This window comes from Struthio camelus, chromosome W (assembly GCF_040807025.1).
Source record: "Struthio camelus isolate bStrCam1 chromosome W, bStrCam1.hap1, whole genome shotgun sequence".
Lineage (NCBI taxonomy): Eukaryota > Metazoa > Chordata > Aves > Struthioniformes > Struthionidae > Struthio > Struthio camelus.
This window is the reverse complement of record NC_090981.1, coordinates 12,999,588-13,026,463: the sequence shown is the minus strand read 5'-3', so window position 1 is coordinate 13,026,463 and position 26,876 is coordinate 12,999,588. Positions and strand designations below refer to the sequence as shown.

At 40.3% G+C, this 26,876-nt stretch overlaps 1 protein-coding gene and 1 pseudogene across 9 annotated transcripts in view; both read right to left on the bottom strand.

The window, feature by feature from the left end:
* Positions 1 to 15,147, bottom strand: part of LOC104140892 (dual specificity protein phosphatase CDC14C-like) — a 48,531-nt gene extending 33,384 nt beyond the window's left edge. For 7 of the 9 annotated variants that reach the window (XM_068924935.1, XM_068924940.1, XM_068924941.1 and 4 more), the window contains exons 1-4: positions 14,720 to 15,136; positions 7,465 to 7,558; positions 6,327 to 6,402; positions 4,476 to 4,568 (exon numbers count right to left, since the gene is read on the bottom strand). In XM_068924935.1, the coding sequence (XP_068781036.1) occupies positions 4,476 to 4,568; positions 6,327 to 6,402; positions 7,465 to 7,558; positions 14,720 to 14,912 (456 nt within the window). In that variant the 5' untranslated portion in view covers positions 14,913 to 15,136. Of the gene's footprint in view, positions 1 to 4,475; positions 4,569 to 6,326; positions 6,403 to 7,464; positions 7,559 to 14,719 lie in introns of all 9 variants that reach the window. The other 2 variants (XM_068924933.1, XM_068924936.1) reach the window with 2 other exon arrangements.
* Positions 15,148 to 17,800: 2,653 nt separating this feature from the next.
* On the bottom strand, positions 17,801 to 22,211 carry LOC104140891 (peroxiredoxin-like 2C; annotated as a pseudogene).
* Between the last annotated feature and the right edge of the window lie 4,665 nt (positions 22,212 to 26,876).

The following is a 26,876-nucleotide window of genomic DNA, read 5'->3' as shown; positions in this document are numbered from 1 at the left end:
AATTAAATAGAAGGGCTTGCAAGACTAGGCTACCCAGTCCTTATTTCTGAGCATTTAAGATCAACCACGGAATGAGAATTCTTTCAGCAAGCTGTGTCATTGTCTAGTTCTTATTAGTGTTTTTAAACCAGCCCTATTTTAAACAGGGGTTTCCTTGATTAGCATTAAAACCATCACAATAATATTCACAATAGGAGGAAAAAAAGTACTCCAGTACTCCTGGCAGAAAAGGAAAGGAGGCTCCAGCTGAAAAAGGCACTTTAGTCAATACATTGGATTACCAAGTGAAATAGCAATACTGCAAGCAAGACAAAATATGTTTGATAATAATGTTCTTTGATATAACTTGTTGCTTTTTCAGAAAAATTAAATCTGATATTTAAATATACTAAACTTAAAAACTATATCAATGCAAGCCTGTATATAACACTTTGAATTCACATTTATAAAGTGCTTGCTGTAATCAAGTTTGTTTTCCTGCCCATCCTAACTGCAAAATCTAACTAAGGTTGCTAACAAAATCATGCATTTTACCAACCATATTGACTTAAAAATCAATACAAGCATATTTCATGTGATAAACTGTTTAAAACTGTTTAAAACTGTTTTAAAACATCACCCAAAATAACCTCAACAGCTGTAAACTGCAAATAAACACAAACCCATTCTGAACAAATACACTAAGTTCTATATGATATTGGCCAGGCTCAAACACAAGCTCACGCACATGCATAATTTTACTGTAAGTTCACAGTATTAAATATTTTATTTCATTAAAGCCTCCATTGAATATACTAGTCAGTTAACAAATTGCATTTTCTAACAAAATTCCTTACAAGACAAGGTTAAAAACAGCAAAATTAAACTAGAAATATATTAAAATAAAAAGCCTCCTGTATAAATTTGTGTGGTGACCTAAAGAAACGGACAAGTGGCCAAGTGGCCCTTTATTAATGGAAACAGCTATAAGTGGATAAAAGTGGCAGAGAGGGAACAACTGCCTGTCTCTGGCAACTCTCTTTGTTCATCATAAGCAGAAGGAAGAAACTTCAAATTACTTTTCAAACAGTGGAGGGAAAGGAGGCATAAAAATCCCTATTAGCTGAGAACAGACCAGGCTGGGCACATTGGGGGTGCTTCATGACAGTTAAGAAAGGAACTAGTACTATAGCGAGGGAAGCTCAGAGAGCAACCCTTCTACTCTAGAGACAAGGAGTCTGGTAAGAACACGTTGAGGAAGAACCTGGTATAAATAGCAGGAAAAACTGCCATCATGAAGGCTAATCATGATTTCCAAAACACAATTCAGAGGAGGTAGCTCTTTTAGAGGACATTAATACAGAGAAAGTCAAAAGACTTGAGGCAGCTTTTCTTAAATGAAAAGCAAGTACTGCTTTCTCCATCTCCTCTCTGCCACTCACTTTTCAAGCACTTTTTCAAGCCCTTGGCCAAAACGTAGCTGAGGGTAAACACAGTTTACCCACTTCTAATTTGAAGCACTGTAGCATTTACCTACTCGCCATTACTCCGCTTGGAGCACAAAACAGGCAGGTTTACCTACTTTCCCACTGCTTAGCTAGAGATAATTCTGCAAATGCCACTATAAGAGCAGCGCAGTTCAATATTACACAGATTGGTACTAATTGCTTCTACAGCTTCCAACTTCTACCCAACGATAGACCACACCTAGGAAGGACACTAAAAAACTGAAAAGGCAAAAACAGTACTATGGATCAGAACGGATGAAGGAAATGCTGCTTACCCTGAAGAAAGAAGATGAGAAAATAGACAAAGTACAGAGATGAGTCCTGGAGAAGGTGACCTGAATTACAGCAGTTCATGGAGAGGTACCCACGGAGGGTCACCCTCCAAGTACATAATTAGTGCCAGGCCTGAGAAAAGAAACACTGTTACTAAGTTAATGCAGTGAAGGGGAGGGGGGAGCTTGGGAATTGGGTGGACAGGGCACAGAGGGTACATTTTCTTTCTTAATATAGAAGGAGCAATGATGGAAGAAGCAGACTTTCCTCACCCACAGCCAAGTCCTGGCGAGAATCAAGAGAAGCCACTGTAGAGATCAACTCAGAAGATCACTGCTGCTTTGGTAGAGTGGCAAGGCCACTTTAGTTAGGTTGTGCTGGCACATCAAAGTACACCTGGAAGGAAGCAGTAGTTGCAGGAGGGGGAAGAAAGGAGGAGTGTGTAGCCTGGGTGGCCCCTTCAGAAACTATCTCCACTAAAGAGGAAAGAAAGACAAATTAGATGAACTAGATAAACTAAAATTACAGAAAAGCTTCCTGAAGTTTTGACCAATAGCTGAACAGATCATTCTTCATCAGAAAGCAAAGCTTTTATCATTGCTACTGAAGAAGTAATTGGATGCTTAAACCTACATATATTTAAAATAAAAAAAGCCTCAATACATTTCCTTTCAATAAGGAAATATGACTGTAGACATACATTCATCATGCATCCTGAACAGATCTTATGCCATTCCTCACCACATGAAGAACAACCCAAATCTCCCTACAGAAAGTAGAAGCATTGGATGCCTATGTCTGAACACTTTAAAAATGACTGCTGTAATTAAGCCCAACTCTTCATGAAAGATCATCAAAGGGTGCAGGAAAAAAAAGTATGCCTCAGGGGTAGAGTCTTTCTTCTGTGATCTTCCTTCACTAGAATCCCTCCCACATCAATCTGTGAAGAAATTATATCCTACTTTATAGGAAAAGCAATATGAAACCCAGAGTTTGTTGCACTGGAAACAAAAATCAGGATCTAGCAAGAACTACCTCACCACCTGTGACTTGTGACTATGCAAGAGACAATCTCTTTTCCCAGTTCAGCTGGCTTCTGTGTTAGCATCCTCTCTGTACTCTGCATCTCCTGTCTCCTTCATTGCAGTTCTCTGAAGCAAAAACTGCTTATTACTCTGTCCAAAGGTCTCTATTTTTAATTACTCTCTTTTGCACCATCATATTAATCTAAGACCTTATGTATTTGTGCAAGTCCATCCAAGGATTCTTCTCTCCATCTGTTTATTGTTATTGCAACATGGCTGGGCTACTGAATGATCACAAATAGTTAGGGTTTTTGTTCATTTTTAGGATAGTCAACCATAATATTTTCAAATCAGATTGTTTTGCCATTAGTTAATTACTTCTGTATTGTGGATGCTGCTCCAAATGGCAGATGCTGTGCTGCACAGCAATACTACACATGTTCAGAATGAAAGTTTGGGCAAGAACAAAAGCAACATCCCTCCAAATAACGGTTGATAACTGAAACTAATCCATCCTTATTTTCTGGGTCTATAATACAATCAAGTCACTTCAAAGATTTAATTTTCCTAGAAGCTACAACTGTTTAGTTAACATAAAGCCTCAATTACAATCAAGTTTAGTAACCAAGAATGCAAGGGTCAACAGTAACATTCCTAAAGCTTTCGTGCGTTTCAAATACGGAGAGTGACACAATTTAAAGTCAAGTTCTTTATTTGCAAGTACTCTGGAAAACAGACAACAGAGAAAATCCTGGGGAGCAGGAAATGGAACTCCTGCCATAATGTAAAGAAGCAGCAAGTAGACTGCCAGCATCACAGCGAGTACTGCATAGCCTTGCAGCTAATAAAAAGGAACAACTTAAGGCTACATGAACTCTGACCCCTCAAATCTCCAACATGAGAAAAAGCACAGGTTCTCTATTCATTTTATTAATAAGTGAACAAGAGAAAGATATGGTCACAATGAAGGTATAGTACAAATCAAAGCAAAAAATGAATATTGTACATCATGTTTTTCCTTCTTAAGCACTAAGCATTTTGTTCTGACATTCCCCTTTGGTTGCACCAAACACCGATTCTTTTAGAAGTGGTTATGATACAAAGCAAGTCATTTTTTCCCCTCTACAATCAGGGCCCTGACCCAGTACATTTTCAGCCACCTTGTACATTCCCGGGCTTTATACTGGCTCTATGCCTGCCACACATGATCTCGCTCCTCCTCCTAGGTTAACTGAAGAGATCACCTTACATTAGAAAAGAAGAAACTGGAGAAGAAAAGGTATATTTCAAAGTGCACACAATAGGAAATGATACACTGTATTTTGTGCAAGATAATGTTTCTCTATTTTGAAAAAGAAAAACAGAGTGTGTGTGGGGGGGAGGAAAAATATCAAGAAGCAGTCATTTTTTCTAAATGAAAACATTCAAAAAGATTTTTTCCTCCCAGCAGTGCTCTTATTTCTCCAAAAGGAGAATGGGGGGGGGGGGGGCCACAAACCAAAGCCCCATCTACACATACCTGCTAAACTTTAAAAATTGTCTTAAAATGTGGCACCTTATTATAAAATATATTTGTAGGAAGATTATTCAAGGGAAAAAAAATTGCTTCTATCTTGCTATTTTAAAATTGAATAAGAAAGAATTAAAACACTTAGCAAGCTGATGTAATGGTAAAAATTTAAATACTTACTGCATAAGAGCCTATGAGGAACGCAGCATTTGCTTGTTTTTTCTGATCAAAGCCAGTATAATGAATTATTTTCTTCCTTATCAATGAAAATGACTGTATTGAGAAATGAACAACAATATTGTAATTTTGCAGTTTAGACTTTTTATGTCTTCTTTTATAAAATCAGAGAAATGTTAGGCTGGGCACAATTCATCTACTCTCAACCATACGTATAGCACAGAGCACCAAGTATATTGTAGGTTAATCCCTCAATAGCTTCAGAAGAGTCTATTGGATCCCTAGTTAGATTGTTTCAGTATTTTTACTAGTATCCAGCCTAAATCATATTTGATGCAAATTACACTGATTTCTTTTTTCCTCTTTGAACACATTCAACATTTTTGACTTCTAGTCCTATGCGACAAATATGCATTTATGAGAAGCAAATACTACATGGCATTCTTAAAAACATAACAGACATGTCTTAACTAGTCTTAACTAGTTTTAAAAATAGATTTTAGACTTCTTTAAAGAAACACTAACTCTATATAAATTAGTTTTCTACTAATAGCTGTTTCTAAAATATGACTTGAACAGAAACACTGGAAAAATACAGGATTAAATTAAAATACTTTGAAAATATTTCTAAACTTTATCAGAAATAACTTTTTAAAATTTCACCTCAGTGCTTGCCATATAGTTTCTCTAACTTAGAAAGGGAGTGAAATGGTACTGTTACTAGAAAGGACAATGACATCTGTGAGGGCAGCAAAACCTATGCCCTAACTTGCCCTTACAACAAATTTCAATGTGCTTGAAGCTGTACACTTCAACTGATCAACTGCAAATCTATCATAAAAGATTGCTATTTAAATAACAACGTTACTTGCTCAGTTATTCAATGCACTCAAGACAAACTCCAGATAACTAACAGTAGTAGGGTCTCATCAACCTTAACACACCTCTCCAATATCACAACCCAGCATATTTAAAAGGATTATAATATAGCCTTGTGTTGCTTCAGAGTACCCTGTTAACAAAAATCAAATAATGTTGTCTCAGGCAAATCTGTTCGTAATGCCACAGGCACAAAATGAATCTGAATCATGCAAACTAGAACCAGTAATATACACCAAGAAATGGAGAGAAAAAAATTATCTGTTAAGCTATGATGTTTTGCGTACTTCCCAATTTTCACAGTTCAGTGGCAGTTTCAAGATCTAAGCACTTTCAAAGAGGCAAACTGTGATTCACATTAATGCTAATAAGCTTTTTTATCTGCCTAACAGGTTTTGTACTCCAGCTTCTGTTAGAGGTCAACTAACTTGCAGTGGTTCATTTTAATTAATATAGGAGAGCTCTGTTTTAAAGACACTATGCTCTAACAAGAGTCCAAACCTGAAGATTAATGAGCACCCCTCAGAGATGATAACCTTCAATTCCTGCAGTGAGAGTGTAACAGTCCGTTTCAGGACCATGCCATAAATGCTATTATTTGAAGATCAAATGTTGCTTCTTACAAATGTGATGTCAGGACCAGAAGAGAAACTCAAGTCAAATATAAGCCATCTCAAATTAAAATGTTGCATTGTACCCTCAAGCTCACTCAATATTGGCAGATCACCAAGGAGACTAAATTCCAGAGGAGAGAAGCTTTACATTCAAAGAAGTCCATGCAACTTGTATCTTAAAAGCAAGCAGTTTTCCTCTCCTGACCCTCCTCCTCCCTAAACGCACCTTGATAAAATTTAACATGCACATTCAAAAATTAGCTTGATGAAGAACCCAGGGAAGCACTTGAACAAAAAACTTTTGGCCCATCGGTTTTTCTTCTTTAAAAGGCAAGAATATTGAATAATAACAACGTGTTACCTTTAATTTCTTATTTAGCTTGCAGCAGTATCTGTAGACCATTGCCAGATTGAGTGGTCCAAAATCTGCATAGAAGCTTGTAGGAAAAAGGGGGAAAATTGTTTGTACATGAACTCTGTAAATGCCTTCTTTTTTTAAAGTAAATGCACTAAGTAAGGAGTAATAATATATACATGCATGATTCTAAACACAAGACTGCCTTTTTGCATTCATACTATTTCACTGGAGGAAACAGTTTTGTCATCTTTCAATACAGACTAAAACAGAGACTTTTTTCTTTGTTTTCCACACAAAATCACTCAAAAACTAACTGGAATACTCAAGGCTTGAAAAGTTCTCAGTAAAATATCACTCTGTGGTACCAGTTTAGAAACTATTTTAAGAACAACCCGAAAGCCTGACTTTAGAAGGGAATTAATAGTACCTCACAAATAAGGAAATAAGTTTGCTTACATACATGCAGTGTTCCTGGTACACTTTATGGTAAAACAACTCAATGAAAAAGATACAATACACAGTACTGCTAGAGAAAAGTGAATATAGACAGCAAAGATTCATTCACTAATGAATTTCATTGTATTTCAACTCTGAAATGAATTTAAAAAACAGTATGTTCTTGGTCAAAAACGTTTCAAGTATTAGTAGCATTTAAGATCACATACAAAGGCATATGCTGTTCACTACAGGGGAAATATATCCATCCTTGGCTCACGAAGGTTTGTATTGTTTGCCATTTTTTTCCTCTCATTCTAGGAAGTTTATGACACTCCACCTAACTCTTGAACAGCTAAAAACATCCCCTTTAGCTCAATACTCCAACACGCGTTTCTGCATAGATATTGTTGCAACATGTCCCAGTGTCTTCCAATAAGAATCGTTATAATGAGAGCTTCTGCTTTGAAAAGATTTTTAAGAAATTCTGGTGGAAAGCCAAGAAACCATTCTAAAAGGTGTATATATTATGGCAGATAAGTTTGAGAGGACAGAACTCGTATAATTAGTTCTATAATGGGAATGATGTGTTTCCCTCAACTACATTTAAAAACAGAATGTCAATTAGAGTGGGTCCTCGTTACTGTTGTTCTGACTAATTTATTGCAATGATCTATAAAAAACAGAAAAAAATGACTGTGCTTACTTCTCATATACAAGTTCATCATCTATGCAGAAATAATGGGTATTTGCAGCTCCACTCTTTGGTTTTTGGCAGAGAATTGCAAAATGAAGGCGATCTGAAATGCAAGAGAATTTAAAGCTTTTATAAACACATATTTTTCTGCAGAATGTCTGAAGTATTGCTCTCAGTAGAACAACTTTATATGGTTTAAAATGAACCACATCTTCCTTTAAGCATTACTGAGCTAGACGTAATGAGGCACACAAAGAATGAGACTTTTTGTTTAGGAGTGCTCCTGTAATCCATAGCTCTCTAGCATTCTTTGCCAAACAAAGCATTCTCAGGAAAGTTGCCTGTTTGAAGACTGAAATACAGCAAGAAACTGACTTGCATCCATGCATGCAGGAGAGACCCACCCTTGGCAATAGCCCGCCACACAATAGATCCCAGCTGTTGCAATCCAAATACTGCCCCCCACCCCCCCCAAAAAACATGAAATCCCCAACACTGCCTAGCCCCAACACCTACGTTAAACTAAACCGTAAGCTATATTCATACTGAACTACAGATGCTTCTCATCTTCTGGTGAAGTGATGCATTTGACAATGGCAGTGTGAAATTAAAGTTTGCAGGGGACACACGCCTGAGGGATGAGGCGGGCGAGGAGGTGACTGCATTGCTGCCTCTCACCCCTGGCCAAGTTTCCCAGACTTGGAGCAGTCTGCACTTGGGCCCTGGCTGACTATCACCAGCAGGCCCCGGCAGCCTCTTCAAAGCATGCACGCACGCCAGCCAGCAGGCACCTTAGTTTTGCCCTGGTTTGTTTTCTTAAGCTGAGGGGAAAAAAAATGCAACCAGTACTCATATAGATATAAATTATTTTAATGGGCTGCAAGAGCTGTAGCCCCAGTGAACTTTAAACACTGACAGTGCTGCTGCTGTAAATTGCAGTGCATGCGGTAATTGGTCAATAAAAATTGAGGCCTGCTGAAAAAAATAGCATTATAAAATATATGGGTTAAAGTTCAAACCTAAAAGGAAGGATTTTATTTTTTGCAGAATTAGTTGCCTGGAACAGATATATTTACTTAAATACCAAAACAGATCACCTGCATATAAATGTAGAAGTATACTTTTTCATAAAGGAGAACTGTAGCTCCTTTCTCTAAGAGCAGGAAAAAAAAATATATCACTTTGTCTTAAAACAAAATCCTCCATGAGTTCACTAGCACTTAGAAATTGGTCCTTCGAAATACACTATAAAATATAACACCAAAGCAGGCCCCAATCTCTATCTCAATGCTCACGTGCTCATCGCTCACCTACATAAAACAATATTGGGGGGGGGGGGAAGGTACACAGCCAACGGCGACACCAGACAGCATACATTCAGTAAATATACATTTTTGCAGAACACCAGCATGACACAGTTAACTTCTGCATTTATAGGTCAGATGCAACCAGTGGGATGCACACTAACTCCTGAGCAAGTTAGGCACCTACTTCCCTCCCGCTCTCAGTAGGAGCAAGGCACCAAACTTAGTTATTTAACTACTAACAGTCCCATCACGTAGGCACAGTAGCTGCAGTACGTAGCTGCTTTACCTGCTTAGGAACTTCTGTTATTTCCAACATTTACCAAAGCATTTCCTGAAAATGAGCCAAAGGGTCAAACTGACAGCATAATGCTGTGACTTTCTAAGTGGCTAAACTGGTCCATGCAGGGCAGCAAGTGTGGAGGAGCAAGTGCACCAATACCCCAAGTGGATGCAACCTGTGTTAGGGGGAGAACTACACAGAGAAACAGCCTTGGAAACATGTTTTGGCCAACACTGGGCAGGGGGGAGGGACCCCAGCCTCCCACAACTCCCCTGCATCTGTCCCCACACTATTCCCCATGCTGTGTCAAGATACATTTGTGTGAACCCAGATCAGCAACTACAGCAGGTGTTCTAGTACATTTAAAAATAATAAATAAAATTCATTGCTGATTGAGTTCCCGCAATCCTGAGGAAGAGCACTAACATGTGCTTGAGAAGGAGGACTGGGGGCAGAAGAGGAAGCAAAAATAAGAACCAAGAGGATATCAACCTCTTCAAACAAACCCTACATCACTGTTGAAAATACAAAAGTATTACAGAAAGAATAATCCAAAACCTCAAATACAAGAGCAGGGGAAAAAAAAACACACAAAAAGAAATATGTTTGCATAGATCAAAGGACTAAAAGAATTTAGTGCTTTGCTCCAAAATGTAGTATTGGATTTGGAGCAACAGAATCACTTGCTTACTTGGGGCTCCTCAGCAAAAATAAGAATTCACGTTTTGAGTGAATAGCACATCCATGGCCTTTTGAATTGCTGTTGATATTATATTCTGCATTGGTATCTTTGAATCACATTAATTGTTGCTATTCTTAAGACACCTGAAAGAATTTAGCTTAGAAACTCAAGTTTAATGAATTTACATAGCTACCTCACAATAAGAGCAGTGTGTCAGATGCCATTACCCTGACAAGCTGTCCATTTCAGCGCACTACTAACAATTGCTCACTATTAAGTAAACAGGGAGCACCATCATTTGTAGGCGTTTCCTACTTGGAGTTTTCAAAATGAACTACACAGAGAAGTCTTTTCCCATAGATGTATTTACTTTTCTACTGGCTTAGCAGTCTGATATCAGATAAATGATAAATTACTTGCTATGTCTGTTTTCACCCAGTTTTTGCAAACACATTCCCAGTTCTGTTTACAGTAGCCAAGGATTAGTGTTAATTTTTGAACAGGAGTAATGTACACTGTGAAATGAGCATTCTTGCCTTAAGCATCTGATTGCAGGATCAGGGCTTATTACATATAATACACTGGAGCCCCAATGAATCGATTTCAACAGGAGTCCACAAAGGTTTGGACTAAAGGAGCAAGGCTTCCTTTTTTTTTTTTTTAATGCTTGCAATACCAAAAAAGTGAAAATAAACCAAGCATTTACATTTAATGTACTTGAACACTTCCAAATTCTTTCAAATTTCTGATAAAAGGTCTTCCTCAAACTATCATAAACTAATTGGATTTTTCTAATCCTCTATCAGAAAAATAAGATGCAGTTTACAGGCTGCTTCTGCACTGCAATTAGCAGATATGATTGCAGCAGGTTAGATATACTTCAATTACATTTCATTTTGTTAGTCTCAAATAACAAAACAGTTAAAATACAGAAATATGGACTTCACTGTAGGCTATTAACTTCAGTAAGCATCTCCCAGGTGCAAAATAAGCCTGCATACCCCTAACTGAAGACTATGCTACCACAGCTTCACTGCTGCTGGTACACAAACTGGTGAAATTAAAGCTAGCACAAGCATGTCTACGCAAGCTATAACCATGCATCTGACTGCAGTGTGCATACAGGAAGAAAAGCACTTTGCTTGTTTTTCAGATCAACAGTGTTACGTGGAAATATCTGTGTAGAATACTGAGAGCTACCACTTCATAATCGTATTTATGTAATTCTAGAGATGAGTAAAGAAATGAGATTATTTTAGATCAATAAGCCTGATATTTCTAGGGATCTCCAGTAAAGGCCTTAGAGAAAGAAATGCCAATGATTCAAGAAGCAACTAAATACTAAGCAGGCACTTACTGTGGACAAGTCTGTATACAAACAGCAAAGATTATTTCATAAAAAGAGAAATTCTACAGTTTGACTGTTAAACAGATCCCTCAGATGAAAAACGCAGGGGAGACTGACAGTAGAACTGAAAACAGCTAAAGTCTGTTTTGAATTATCAGGAACGTAACCAGGGAGGGTTTTTTTTAAAAAAACTATTGTAGCAGAATTGTAGTGCATTTCTAAATTCAGAGTTAGCACACAGTATTTTGTTCTAAGCTAGATTTAAAAGGCTCCAAAATACGAGGGAGACACAATAGAAAACATAAAAGACAAATGCTGTTGCAATGTTAAAATGATAAGTAAAATTTTTTTTTAAATAATCATTCTATCCCTTGAAAGGGTTCAGTCACTCATCACTACAATTTATTTCAAATTTAAGTGGTGATACAGTTGGTAATTATAACAATAGCCTGGCCTTCTGAAAAAGAAAATGAAGACACACTAAAAAGTTAAAGGAACTTTTTATTTAAGAGACAATCGTGAAAAGCTACTTCAGGGTCATGTCATGACCAATCAACAATGTGTTATTTTACTTATCGAATATAGTCCTTGTGTGCTACTGCTCCTGTCAGATTTACAAGACTACATCACAGATGTTCATGCACTTTCACAGTGCTGGATTAGATAGTAAAAGCCTTGAACCGAAGATTGTAAAAGTGAGTTTAGCTCAGTTTAAAATGTTCAGTTCAAGACTCGCAAGTAAGTGAGATCATTTTGATAAAAGAGTAAATACAATTTTTGTGCTGATAGCTGTATAATGAAAACTAACTGAAAATATCGATAGTCAAAATCTTGAAAATTTTAGTGACGCTCAATAAAAACGTTCTTATCATTCCCAGAAAACTGTTTTCTCCATAATGCACAAGGTTTATAGGAGCAAACCAGCAATACTGAAAGAAAACTTGTTTTTTTCCCCTGTTGAAACCAATGAATTCATACATGAATATATTAAACCAAATGCTATTTCATAAAAATTCCAAATGGGAGTGCAAGTAAAATGATTCTCAATTAAAGAAAAAAGAAAAGTCGTATATGATACAGCTTAGAGCACCTTTTAAGTTAATTCCTCACTGTAAACAAAGTGGATATCCATTTAGCAGGAGGACAAACAGTGCTCAAGAAATGCCCCACTGTGTTATATCACTTATAACAACTTAATTCCAGATACAGTTATTGCCAAATTAATTTAACTACAGAAGAGAGGTGAGGGAGAAATATTTTTTGCCCAAAGTTTATGAGTTACAATTCCACATCTTTAAAATGTCACTTATACAATTAGAGCAATGACAGACAGTTGCGGAAAGGAAATCAACAGCTTTCAAGCATCTCAAATAAAATTACTAAGTTTTCTTTAGGTTATATAAATTATTGCTTTGAGAGATCACAAGGATATGGGAATATGCTTCTGATAAACTGCAGAAACGCATTCAGACCCAGCAAATTGAATTCATACCATCAAGCCTCACGCATTAATTGACAAAGACAAAATGGTACGACTTACCATGCAGCTTAACAGACCATAATAAAGAATTTTTTTAAAAAGAATAGTTTTCCTGAACTACTCTTAATAGCAAACAAAAATAATTAGAGTACTTTTAAAAGATGATTCTGACACACAGTTGATAGTTAAAAATCACTAGGAAATAAAGAAAGAAGTGCTATAAATATTGTAGGTATTCTGAGTATTAAATCTATGCATGTAATGGATTACAAGTTCTGTTGTGTATGAACGTAACATCAAGCAAGAAAATATGCTACATTCAGGAGACTTTCCAGGTATTTGGGTTTGTTTACTGCTGCTGCTGTTAGCAAAGATGAAAATGAGGGTAGCGAGCAGTGTTTTTAATGAGTTTCACACTGTTTCTGTAAGCAGATAAGCTAGCGCAGATCTTTTAGCCTATACAGTCTAAAAAATTTACTAGTATGTCTATTTGCAAGAGTAGGGCCTTATGTCTTTATTTATCTCCAATACAGAACCATTGATTCATTTCTCAGAACTGCATTACGAAAAGGCAGAACTGCCAGTTCAATATTTGAAATAACTTTTAAAATAGCTGAATGAGAAGGTAAGCCTGTGGGCTTAATTTTTTAATAGAGAAACCATAAAATAAAAGTACATCATACTGGTGAAATAAATATTAGACTATAATTGTTCCGTTATTAGAATATACACAGTAAGAAAAAAAAAAAATCAAAGAATCTTAGATGATTAAATCTAAGAATCTACTGCATTTTAATCAAGTTTGCTATACTATGTAATGCTGTGTATATAACATCCCAGGGAAAAACACAAGTCAAATGCTAGGTGCTCCATTGTATTATTTAAACAGATGAATGTTTCTTTGGAAGAGACAATACAGTATTTTAAGCGGCCTATTTAATGCCAGACTGTATCATCAGATCCAAACAACTGCTGCATAAGAATTGTTATGCAGACCTGTTTGACGAAGATCAGAGCTGGGTAGGGCTGCACAATACTATTCTAGCTAGTAACATTTTTTGATATCAAAAAGGCATCACCTGGCAAATTAGGGGGTTCTATATTGAATCTTAAAACTGTATCACCATAATTTCCTGTACAAATGATTGCAGTTGAGAAGGTATAGAAAGATGCACACATGGAGTTATACAGCATTATAATTTTGCTTATATCATTATTTCCCCCCTACATAGATTAGGCCTAAAATGCTGTTTTGTAGGCTGGAGTATTTGGGATTTTATTCCCCGACAATATTATAATTTTTTAAAACAGGAATCTGCATGAGAGCTTACGTTCTCCCTACATCACCATGCTTAATCTCCAAAACACTGACAGAGTCCTACGGTTTTCTAAACATATTATTTAGGAGACACTACCAGCTAATTGAAATACCCTTGCAGTGAAGTGGTGTTAAGACTGGCATCTCTTGTCTGTGTTTATTCTCTGTATTCTTGCTTGCTCTGCCTACACACACTTTCCCATTTGCACCCGTCTTTAACAGAAAAGAGAAAAACGAGGTTTGTTTCTATAGCACACACAGAAGTTGATAGAGTAGATTAAAAACAACAAAAAAACAAAAAACCCAAACTTTTCCTGTTTACGTGTTTTTAAACAGCCTAAAACTCAAGCATGCCGTTCAGCCAGGCAGCTGCGGGCAGAACAGTCCCGCTCCGGCCCCGGGACCGTTTTTGTGCCGGGACAAAGTGCGGCCGAAGCCGGAGGAAAACTGGGGACCCTACGCAGCCCGCGGCAGCGACCCGCAGATCCCCAGTTAGTGCGATGCTGCCTCGGCGTTTCCCAGCGCAGCCTGGTCCGCGGTGATCCGCGCAGCGCTGCCTCCCGTGGAGAGAGCAAGTTTCCCTCCCGGCGGTCACGCTTCCCGCCCAGAAGCTGCCGGCCGGCACCGGAGCCATCCTGAGGCAAGCCACGGGGCCTCCGTGGCCGCCCGCGGCGCTCCACAACGGCCCCCTCGTCCCGTCCCGTCCCGTCCCGCTGCGGCGCAGGGCAGCCCCACAGGCAACGGCCAAGTTGCGCGGCAACTCGCAGCCCCAGGGAGGAGAGGGAAGGGGGCGGCCGCCGCGGCCTGTCTCGCCCCCTCTCCGCGCCCCCCCGCGGCCCGCCCCCTCACCGGTGAGCTGCAGCACGCAGGTCTCCGGGGCGGCGGGGGGCAGCTGCTGCTGCTGCTGCTGCTGCTGCTGCTGCTGCTGCTCCGCCTCGCCCCTCACCGCCGCCACCCTCAGCGTCGCGGTCCGAGTTCTCTTCAGAGCCGGCGGTGCCGGAGCCGTGCGGCACCGCGCCTCAGCCCAGCTCTTCCGCTTCATGGCGGAGGTGGCCGCGCCGCTACAGTAGGTGCGAGGCGGAGCGACTCATCCTCGCCATGCCGCTCCCCACAGGGCCCGGGCTGCTGGAGGGAGGGGAGGGACCCCACGGCGGCGGCGGCGGCGGCGGCGGCGGCTGACGCATCTCCCCGGACACCGCCCCTTCCCGCCGCCCCATGCACCTACTGCCCCCCAGCCCGAACCGGCGGCGGCGGCGCGCGGCCACCTCCCCGCGCCCCCGCCGCCGCCTCTGATTGGGTCAGGGTGGCGTGGTGTCACCAGCGAGGGGTGGTGGGGGCGGTGATGTCACAGTGGCCGGCCGTAACAGGTGGGCCGGGGGGAGTGGGGACGGGGGCCGAATGCGGCCGTTACGGCCTGGCCGCCGCTGGGGCGCCTCGCGCCCCTCCGCCTCCGCGTAAGGCTCCGCTCATGGCTGCCCCGCAGCGCCTAACTGAGGCTCCGCGTCGGTCTCACAGTGGCCCCCTGGTGCCTCCGCGGGGTCTTCGCGGGCCCGATTATTCAGGGGCTCAGGGAGGGGGCGAGTCTGTCAAGGCCTCTCAGGGGACCCCCTCCCCAAGCACATGACAGTTAATTAACGGTAAACTCCCAACCGCTCTTCACCGGGCATACAGCCGTGCTGCCCTTTCTTAGTTGCTCGAAGTCGTGCCTGCTGCCTGTATGGCACCTTACTTGGAGAAGGGGTGTACACGAAGGATAGTGCTACTGAAATACAGCTCTTTGGGGTGTAAAGGCCCAAGCTGCGGGCACAGGGTTTATTGCCTGTGAGGCAGGGTGAGGGGTTTGCTCCTGTGAAAAGGCCTGGAACTTTTGTTCTTACATAAAACTGTCTTCATTGGAAAATAATATTTTAAATTGTATGCTTGGAAGTGTATCAGTCTTTTGGATACCTATTACAATATATACAAAGCAAGGATTCTGTGGAGAGATTTTATCTTTCTTGTTAGACCAACTGATGTGGTTGGAAAGAAGACAATCCAGTACACACGCCTTTCTTCTGGTATGAAAATACAAGTGATTTATTTGAAAAGTTACACTTTTTTTTTATCTACTTCTCAAGCACAATGATACTTTAAAATACACTATTATTTTAAGTAGGTGTTCAAATAAACCAAGAGCATAGTTGAAACAACTTCTAAATGTACCCTCCCATCTCTGTCTAATTGGCTGTGCCAAAAGCCCTCGCTGAAAGTATTTTACCCTCAGCTGAGTATGAAGTCAGTGATTATCTCCCACTGTTTTTCACCTTTCACTGCATCCCTTTTTTAAAATACTTTTTAAAATAGCACAAGAGACCTAAAATTGTGCTGACATTTTGAAAATCATTTATCTTATGGAGAAACATGGCCATCATTCTTACAATTTATTATGCATGAGGGGGATCACTGTCTCACAGAGCTCCAGTGAAGCTGTGGACAGATGCAATAGTCCATCTGCATGCAACAAATGTAGGGCTTATGCCTTAATTAGGATTGTTCTTCTACTGAATCCTCCTCTCTGTTTCTTTCTCTCTTTGTTTGTCTTTGCTTTCTGAGGAAGTGATTTTACTGGGATAACACAGAGGCTGTGGTATGATTCCTGTCAGTATTGAAATGGTGAAGACAGATGACTTCAATCTACAGAGCTGTCAAACTACAACCTAATGCCTTCCAATCCCTTTCAAAGGTACACATTTCTTTTAGGTATAGTTAATTTTATTTACCATTTTGTATGTAAAATTTAACAGTAGAAGCATTCCCATCATATTTTTTTTTAATTCTACTGACAGCAAAACAAACAGGAAAACAGCCAAACAATTCCTTTAAAATCAAAGCACTGTGGCACCAAGAACGTGAAAATGAAATGGCTGCAAAACAAAAGTGGAACTAAACTCAGTGTCCTTGACAGTGATCAAATAAATGAAACAATGACCTTAAAGGATGCAGGGACAAACCTCTTGTCCCTGGGGGACAAGATTTGTCCCTGCAGGGACAAATCTCAAACAATCTTATTTTAAAATTGCTAAAATGTGGCTCATGGATAACAGAGGGGAAATTCTACTCTAATGAAAGCAATAGATTCTGAACATAAATATTGCCAAAAAAATAGGTAATGAGAAATCAGGCACAACCACAAACCAAAATGTTATTGCCCTCAGCTCTGCTGCTTATGACAGAAATAACTAAGGATATTTTTTCCACAGACCTCTTGCTCTGAGAGAACAAGGGAAAATTTACCTACAAGGGATTTTTTTTCTGCAAAAATTCATAGGAAGACAGTTAATCAACTATGGCCTACTTTAAAACTGACAATCTGATCAGAAACACATTTAAGACACACCTCTCCCTGGTTTATAAACCTACCTTTTTGTGTGGACAGAAAAGAATTGCAGACAACAGATGATATATTTAAAATATTTATTTAAAATGATAAAAAGTATTTCATAGTGTTTGTCAGTGCCAGATACAAGAGTAAGCATAAACTTAAGTCCTAGTGTTCGCAATTGTGATTTTTCAAGGTATATTTTAATATAACTTTGTCACACAGTGCTGGAACTTTTAAAATATCACTGAAAAATATTGAATTGAAAAGCCAGTATGATCTACTGAAAGGCAAGAATCCCAAGTTCCTTCTGAGCAAAGCCAGGTTTAGAGTTTTTTTCGCCCATAGTTTAGTGCATCCTGAACAAAGATTTTAAAATGTATTAACAAGATTGATTAGAAAATAATAAGCAAAGGGAATTTTTGCAATAAGACTCAGTTATTTTTATCTTATATACAATGGAAATAGGACTTTTATGACCACCTTCAATGCAAGGTAATTTATTCAGTGCTCTGAGATTCTGGATATGGTTTCAGATGTCCCATAAAGACACAACAGTACTGATGCTGGTGGGAATTTTCTGGAGTATTGTCCTTGTAGATTACAAATAAAAAATTGATATATTGTCTAAGTGTCATGTGTCAATAATCTGGGATTTGTTTGTGAAATTTACTGTTTTAACTCCTGCCAGCTGCAAAACTGTGTTAATGGGAGCATGATCCAACCTGTGTTTATCAAGGTGCAAAAAATGAACTTCATTACCTGGAATGGAATGAGGAAAAAAATGTCAATAGTTGAATAAAATATTCATTTATTTTAAGATATAAGTGAATCAAAGAAGCATTCTGATTTCCTACTAGTTCTTATAAAACTGTGCACTAGCTCTGTAGATTTCACAATATACTGTATTTTAAACTATGGCATGGATTTTTTTAATTAAGATTTTTTAAGTTATAGAAAGAAGGGGCATTGAGGGATGTAACTCAATTAAATCTACCATAGCAGGATGCTTCCCAATGATTCAATGAGATGATTTTGTCACGTTATAGCCTCCCTTCATGCTTTATTCCTCTATTAAAAACACATTAAATGCCTAAGATCAAATGTAAAAGTGGAGTGTAAGCAAACATGGAGATGTCAAAAAAAACCCCTCCAAACTTCAAGCCAGTCATTCCATTACACTGAAGGCAACACTCCTATTGATCAGGATGGTGATCAGCTTTGTGCCATCTCTGTGGGAGATGGAACGACACAGTGGCACTTCTGCAGCATTCTTCTGGATAGCAGACTCACGCAGCCAACGCACAACTCTCCTTCCTCCTTGGGAAGCTTCAGGACAGCGGCTGAGACAGAAGCATATAAGGCAAACAGCTGAAGGAGGGGACTGTAACGTTCAGACAGAACAAACAGGCTCGCCTGGGCCTAAAATCAAAGTTCCTCCCTGCTGAGCTGGGTCTCCTTGAAAATCAAAAGCTGAGCCAGTTATCGCTCTCCACATACTCCTAATATTTCCCAAGAGCATGTTTGATTTTACATGAGGGCTCTGCACTAAACAAAACAGCAAAATACTTGTTACCTAGAAATACAAAACTACATAACGCAAAGCCAAAATTAAGCTGTTGCTATGAATAGCTTACAGTTTCCTGATTACTGAAGAAACAAAAGTTTCTCAAAGTTTAGACAAAGCAAAGTACAGCCTACAAGAGATGGTCTGGTGGGCAACTCCCTTCCTTTTTCCATCATGATCATATTAATTTACCAGAGTATTCTTGTTTTGTTCTGTGTAAGACAAATCAAGGTGAGAAAATTACTCTTACCTGATGTGTTGTTACCTTCACCTCTTTTCATGCCAAGTGTTTTATAAATTTCCCTTTGTGGATCCACATACATTTCATGTGTATACCCAGTTAAACTGCAAAAGGGCTGCAAAATATGTACATACAAAAAATAATATATTTAAGGTTAAGATAGTAATTAATTAGGATCTAATGACAGTGGAAAAGTATTCTGAAAAAATTCCGATTTTAAAACCTTCAAATCAGTCATGTTAAATGAAAGTAAAGGCCAAACATTTTTAGCTCTGAAACTTTTACTAAAACACAGCTTCCAGTGAAATCAAGCAAAGATTTTCCTGAACAAATGTTAGTAGATTTTAAACCAAAAGTTTTAGTTATTTGTTTTATTCATGTACTACTATTAACATTGCTTCATGGAAAATAATGACTCATTTTTTTCTGTGATTGTAAATGACCATCTTTTCCCTCAGAACAAAATCCTTCAGTGCAAATCATTAAGACATAAACACAATAGAGTATACAATTTACTTAGTGACTACTTTACCTTGATGTGATGATGACTGTCCAATAACTGTAAGCCTCACATTTGCATCCTAGAACAGAACATAAAGAGAAACAGAAACTACAAAGAAGAACTCAGTGTTTCTGCATGACTGCAAAACATTAGCAGAATCTAGTGTTCCGAGTTAGTCATCAGGGTGTACTGAGTTAAAATTATTTGAAATTAGTCACTTACATACTTGGAGCACTTACTTTTGTCTGTCATCTACAGTAAGTGGCTATACTAATTTATTAAGGGATAAATTATTTTTTTAAAGGTAGCTTTTAGGTTACAGGTATGTAAATCTTATGTTTTCTGTAGCATTAGTAGAGTCATATTTTCAACTGATTGCAAGCTGTTTATGATTTTGGAAACCTAAATTCCTACTGAATTTTACCTGCATCTAAAGAAGCAACATGCAAACATGCAAGTACCTCTGTGATTTACATATACCAATGCCCATTAATATGTATAACCTGCATCTACATGTACTGATATCTTTTGCAGGTGCAACACTGAGCCTAAAATACAGGCCAAACATAAGTTTATTTAGATGTCAGTAATACAGTTAATGGAATTTAAGGTTATTTGAATATTATGATATAATGCTTGCCCATTCCCAATAAAATCACTTTGCTTGTTAGCAAAAGAAATCCTCCTAAAAAATCAAATGCTCATACTAAAAAGAGCAAGGAAGAATTTGATTCTCTCTATATATTTATTTGAGCAGCCAAATTTAAAAAATGTCATACTGAGTAACATAAATTGAGTGGTTTAGAAAAATCTTGCCCTGAGAAGGGGAGCTGAAGCTTCTCTACTGAGAAGGGATCCTGAAGAAGTTGCTCCTCTACATCCCCAAGTTCCTATTCGATCTAAGGCCTGCCGTCAGTAAAGGAGCTGGGTCTCTGTCATCAGCTATGCTGCTGTTGGGAACAAAATTTCAATCAGCAGACTAGAAGAGACAGATTGATCTTTCTAATTTAGCAGAGGATCATTGACTTTCTCTGGTATCTCCTACCACTCAACAAATAACAGTTTGCAGCAACCCCTGCCTACTCCATTTCTCCTTTCTGTCACTATGTCACTCCTGTTTGTGCAGTTGCCTGGTGAACAGGTTACAGAACTGATGCAGCTTACAAATAACCTGTAAAAAAAGACTATTTTTAATCCAGATCAACTTCCTAACTTCCTGATCTTGTTCCATGCACCACCATCAGTCAGCTGTACCAGCATAATAGAAAGGGCAGTAGTTAGTTAGTGGTAGGGAATAGGTGGCTGCCCAGAGCAGTACTAATTTAGAAAGAAATGCCTGTCAAATATTGTCTAACTGTTCAGAACACAGTCAAAAAAAAAAAACAGCATCAAGCTAATAGTGCAGGGAGAAATAATGCTGCTGCAAATGAGCATGTAGTGCAATAGATTCCTTCATGTGTCTCCTAGGCAGATACATTATGGCAATTGTAGCAAACAATGAAAGTATTAACTTTGTTTTGAGCTTCTGTTTAATTCCTAGAAGGTTTAAACATCATGCAAGCCTGCAGCAGAAGATAAGAGATCCATGTGACTGCAGCAACTCCATGCACAAATACATATTAAAGGCATTGTACTTCTAAAAACTCTTGGGGACTTTTGCCAGGTCTTCTACATACTCCTTACAGGTGTAACATAAAAAAATTCTGCAACATAGCCAGTTGGACATGTCAGAAACAGACATAATGGCATAGCAATGAAGCATCAGAGTCTGACTTCAGGCACAAACCATTTTGGAGGTGACCAGGAAAGATTAAACTTCATTACAGCAGCCAAATTCAGATTAGGATCTTGGTTTTATCCAAGGCTGAACAGAGACACTGGGTTTGAGGCCTTTTTCTTATCACCAGGGATGCGACAGCTGGCTTATCAGCCAGGGAAATCAGGGAACATAATAGTTGTTTCCCTAAACACATGGTAGTAGACTTCTTTCCCTTCAGATAAAAGTTGTATCTTTTTACCAAAGAATGGGGGTTCCTGATCTGCTTTATGTTTTCTCTCTGCTCCAGACTAGCCTGTTTAAGGCCCCCTCCATTTATAGCCAAGCTAGAGCTCCCTGCATGTAACTTGTTTTCTAGTTTGCTCAAGTGCCTGTAAGCTCCAGACAGGCAAGCTAACCCTGCCTGGAAACTGCTCTCTCCTCACCCGCACAAACACCACGATCGCTTTCTGCTCCCCATACAGGGCCCTGAAGGGGATCTTTTTCCCTTCTGCATCTACCACCAGGCACCGGGCAGCCTCTCACGGTTCCTCCGGCTCCAGGTGCTGCGAGACATGCGTGCTGCAGATCTGCTGTGTGACCGGGGCTGCCGGAGGATGGGCCATGGCTGAGTGGCCTCACTCCAGCTCTCACTGTCTTTGCTTGGCCTTCCTGGCCTGGAAAAACAGAGGAAAAGAAAGATGGAGCCAGACAGAAAAGCTCAGGGGGGATGTGACCATGATGAAGTACTGAGGTTTGGTTGGGAGGGTATCATCATCTCTATTCCTGGAACAGATCCACCTCCAATAGCAGCAGGGTCAGCAGCTGAACGCTCCACGTCTGCGGACACTTCACTCACTTGAGTTGATGAGTTTGGGGCCTTTGAGTAAAAGAGATAAATCAGCTGCAAAAATCATTGCATATCAGGGGGAGCCAGAATGCAGTTTATTCCTGGAAAATATAACAAAACCAAACTGAACCTTCCAGAAATTATATGTAATCAGAGCACTGATGTTATTGTAAGGTCTCGAGATCAGGGTTCGCTTTGCAGAATGCCACAACAGTTCAGAGGATTGTGAGTGAACTGGAAAATTCTGTCTTCTAGGAACTGTCAAGCTGCTGCATCAGAAAGGGCAGAGCCTGTTTTCCTGTTTTGAAGTAAAAGCAGAACTTCATTTGACTTTGGCAGGTGAACAGAGATGCAGAGGATGCTGAGCAGTGCAGATGTTCACATTGGTACAGAGACAACACATAGAAATGAATGAACTGAATAGACCTTCTTAAAATAAGAAAAACACCGGACAGATGAAGAATATCTCAATCTGCAAGGGTACGTTGTGTTAGCTGAAAGTTCATGAAGAGGACAGCACCTTCTTTTTCTTAATGGAGAGAGAAAAAGAAGTATGAGAGGGAACAGGACTTGGGGGGGCAGGGGTCTCTAGAAGTTATTCTCCTTTCTGAGGCCCTCTGATGGTGTTAATTCTTGAGTGCCCCTTGGCAAACTGTCCCAGTATCTATACTGTTAATGTTTCTCAAACACAAATCCCCTGTACTTTGGATTAAGCCCATTGCTTCTTATGCTGTCTGAAGTGAGAACATAGAACAGGTTGATCCCTTTGCTGCATCAAGTTTTTGTCACTAGGCAGGCTATTGCAAGGCTGCCCTCAATCTTCTGTTTCCTAGACTAAACAATCCAATTTTTTTCAATTCTTTCTTCTCATAGGTCATGATTTCTAGAATACATTTTTTGTATTTTCCTCTGGACTTTCCAGATGGTTTCCATCATTCCTGAAGTTCAGAGCCTAGACACAATATTTCAGCTAAGTGGCAGGTTTACTTCACATGTCTCAGGGGCTGTACATCCATTTAAACATTCTGGTACTGCGGTTATCTTTTTTGCCACAGCACATTATTGACTTGCATTCAGCCTGAGGTCCACTATAACCCCCACCTACTTTTCGACAGGCCTTCCCTAACAGGGAGCACATTACTACCATTCCTCTGATAATACTCAGTGAAAGAAATTCTCTCTAACTTCAGAACGTCTGGAAGGTCAAATTAGCTCTATATAGGACATTTGCTGTTGAGGATGCAAACCACCTTTTACATCACATAGCATTTACCATAATCAGACCTTAGTCCTCATGGGCTCCTTGGTCCTTCACGTTATACTGTAATACACATAAATAATACTTCTGTTACTAAACTTCATTTCTTTTTCTCAGTGCTTAAATATTATCCTGATTTTAAATATTTGACTTATCTAGAAATATCTGAGGGCTTAAGTACATAGACAAATCACCCACAATCTCTGGTAACTTTTTCTGCATGTTATTTTAGGCTGTGGCAAATTTTAAGTGCCTTGAGTTTGTTTGACACGCAAAGACCAGTCTAAGGCAATATCTATGGTAGCAAGTAGTGCAGCATAATAAAAAAGGACCTGTAGAGCACAACATTTGGTGGTGAGGTCCTGAAGTCTGCAGTCCATACATTTCAGGTACTTTAACTAGCTTGCATCTCTACTTCAGACTAGCTCTGCTCTAGTCCAAAGTTCTATTAGCAGATGATATGTATTGTATCATCGAGTGTGTTCTCAGAGCATATTTTTGGTTTAGCCTTATCCAAAAGGCTATTTTTTGTGGTCTGAGATGTGACTCAAAGTCTAGTAAGTGAGGACAGTTAGGAAATTCACTTCCGAAGTGCCCTTCATATCCAAACAACAGTACTAAAGTATAAGCAACCTAAGCAAATTTGAATTACTGTTTGCTGTGGACTAAGAATGTGGATCCACAGAGTTAACATGGATCAGGTGATGTTCAATAACTTCTTACCCATGGCCATATATTTAAGTATCTAAGCTCTTGAGGCCCTGTCTTTTTTTTTTTTAATAATAAACTGAGTTAATTCAAATAATGAAAATATATAAGAACACAAACTACGCAAGAATATTGCCTTCTGACTTATGATTTATACTTATTTTTGCAAGGGAAAGCTATGACTAAAACCCCATTGCCTCAGACATTCTAAGTTAGACTGGGCAAATCATTACCAAGTACTCTTAGGAGTAAGAGTAAAATGGCAGGGAAATGGATTAAATGACTGATAGGCAACACACAGGCAAGCGTGGGACTCAGGATGGTGCAGCCCGTAGAAGAGGGGTTTGCTCTGGGGGGCTCCCCAAGAGTTTAGGAACCCCGGGTGCACCACGGCCAGAGCCACCACACTGTGGGGTTGCCATAGCCCTCCAGTGACTCCATGAGTGCAGAGCAAACCTAGTCAGCAAAGGAGAAGTGACACCGCAGACTCACACCGTAAGCATCTAGGTACTGTGGAATTCCGTACTGTTATCTGTTGACCATACTGCTGAGCATCCTGTTGACCATCCTGTTGGTATCCATACTGTTATCGACTGAGGCCATCTGTTCCATTGTCCAACTGTGATCTGGCATTGATTAGCTGAATAATGAACTAAGCCCGGGAAGGATAAAAGAAAGTAAGCCACATACCTCTGTGTGGACTCGGACTCATTGTCAGTTGGCCTGTGGACCCGACAACCCACCCATCAGCAGGGACACCCCTGATGCCAACTGCCAGGGAGAACCTGAATCCTCTTGGCGCAGCTGGAGCGTGGTGAGAACAATCTGGGGAAAACTATACCGGAGGGGTGGCCCATAAGGACAAGGAAAGGGTGAGAGCAGTCATTGTACCGTGCATCCGAGAACAGTCATTGTACTGTGCTTCTGTGGCTTAACCATAGAGCTCTGATATGTGTATTCTATTTTTAGTTCTTTACTATACTTTTTGGCTTTGTTATACTTGTAGATTGTCTGCTGTTAATTGTTTAGTGTTGTCCAGTGTCCGTCATATGTGTAGAACCACTTGGCTCTAATAAATTCTTATATCTGACAAACGATGATCTCTCAAGTTCAGTGCAACTAACCACGGAATCTGAAAGAATCCCGGATGCCCCTCTAGTGGCGCGTCACAATGACCTTATAGGTCTTTTCCATTTATGGTTTTTATGGTTCTATATCCCTATATATTTTCTTGCTTTTTCTTCTTTTGTGACAGATAGGCAACAAAGTTTGTTTTCTGGCCAGCTGTAAGTTATAGAAGTCCCTTCTTCCTCTATGGCAAGACCACAGAGCAACATATCACAGTGGAGCGTCTTTTAGCTGCCATGCAAGCACCATATCCTGTCTGAAGTGCTTCAGCCTCTCTTGCTTAGTTTCTGTCCCTTTCAAAATAAGCAGTAGATGTCTCAAGCTAAACAAGTTTGGTGCCAGCAGATGATTTGCTGACTTTTGTGCAGTCCATTTCTTTTCTCTTCTTTTAAAATCTTCAAAAGTCTTTTGTTCTGGAACTCACTCCCTTCTTCCTAACGTCTTCAGGAGCTCTTAGAATTGTTTATAATTCTTTTTTTTTTTCCCCCACAGATTCACAGAATGGCCAAGGTTGGAAGGGACCTCTGCAGATCATCTAGTCCAACCTCCCTGCTCAAGCAGGGACCTCTAGAGCATATTTCCCAGGATCACGTCCAGGTGGGTTTTGAATACCTCCAGGGAAGGAGACTCCACAACCTCTCTGGGCAACCTGTTCCAATGCTCTGTCACCCTCACAGGAAAGAAGTTTTCCTCATATTCAGATGGAACTTCCTGTGTTTCAGTTTGTGCCTATTGCCTCTTGTCCTGTCGCTGGGCACCACGGAGAAGAGTCTGGCCCCATCCTCTTGGCGCCTTCCCTATACACACTGATGAGATTCCCCCCTCAGCCTTCTCTTCTCCAGGCTGAACAGGCCCAGCTCTCTCAGCCTTTCCTCATAGGAGAGATGCTCCAGTCCCCTCATCATCTTTGTAGCCCTTCACTGGACTTGCTGCAGGAGCTCCATGTCTCTCTTGTACTGGGGAGCCCAGAACTGGACACAGGACTCCAGGTGAGGCCTCACCAGGGCTGAGCAGAGGGGCAGGATCACCTCCCTCGACCTGCTGGCAACACTCTGCCTAATGCACCCCAGGAGACCATTGGCCTTCTTGGCCACAAGGGCACACCGCTGGCTCATGCTTAACTTGTTGTCCACCAGCACTCCCAGGTCCTTCTCTGCAGAGCTGCTTTCCAGCAGGTCAGACCCCAGCCTGTACTGGTGCATGGGGTTATTCCTCCCCAGGTGCAGGACCCTGCACTTGCCTTTGTGGAACTGCATGAGGTTCCTCTCTGCCTATCTCTCCAGCCTGTCCAGGTCGCTCTGAATGGCAACACAGTCTTCTGGTGTGTCAGCCACTCCCCCCACTTTAGTATCATCAGCAAACTTGCTGAGAGTGCACTCTGTGCCTTCATCCAGGTCACTGAGGAATACGCTGAACAAGACTGGACCCAGGACTGACCCCTGGGGGACACCGCTAGCTACAGGCCTCCAACTAGACTCTGCACCACTGACCACAACCCTCTGAGCTCTGCCATCCAGCCAGTTCTCAAGCCACCTCACCGTCCACTCATCTAGCCCACACTTCCTGAGCTTACCTAGGAGGATGTGATGGGAGACAGTGTCAAAAGCCTTGCTCAAGTCCAGGGAGACAACATTCACT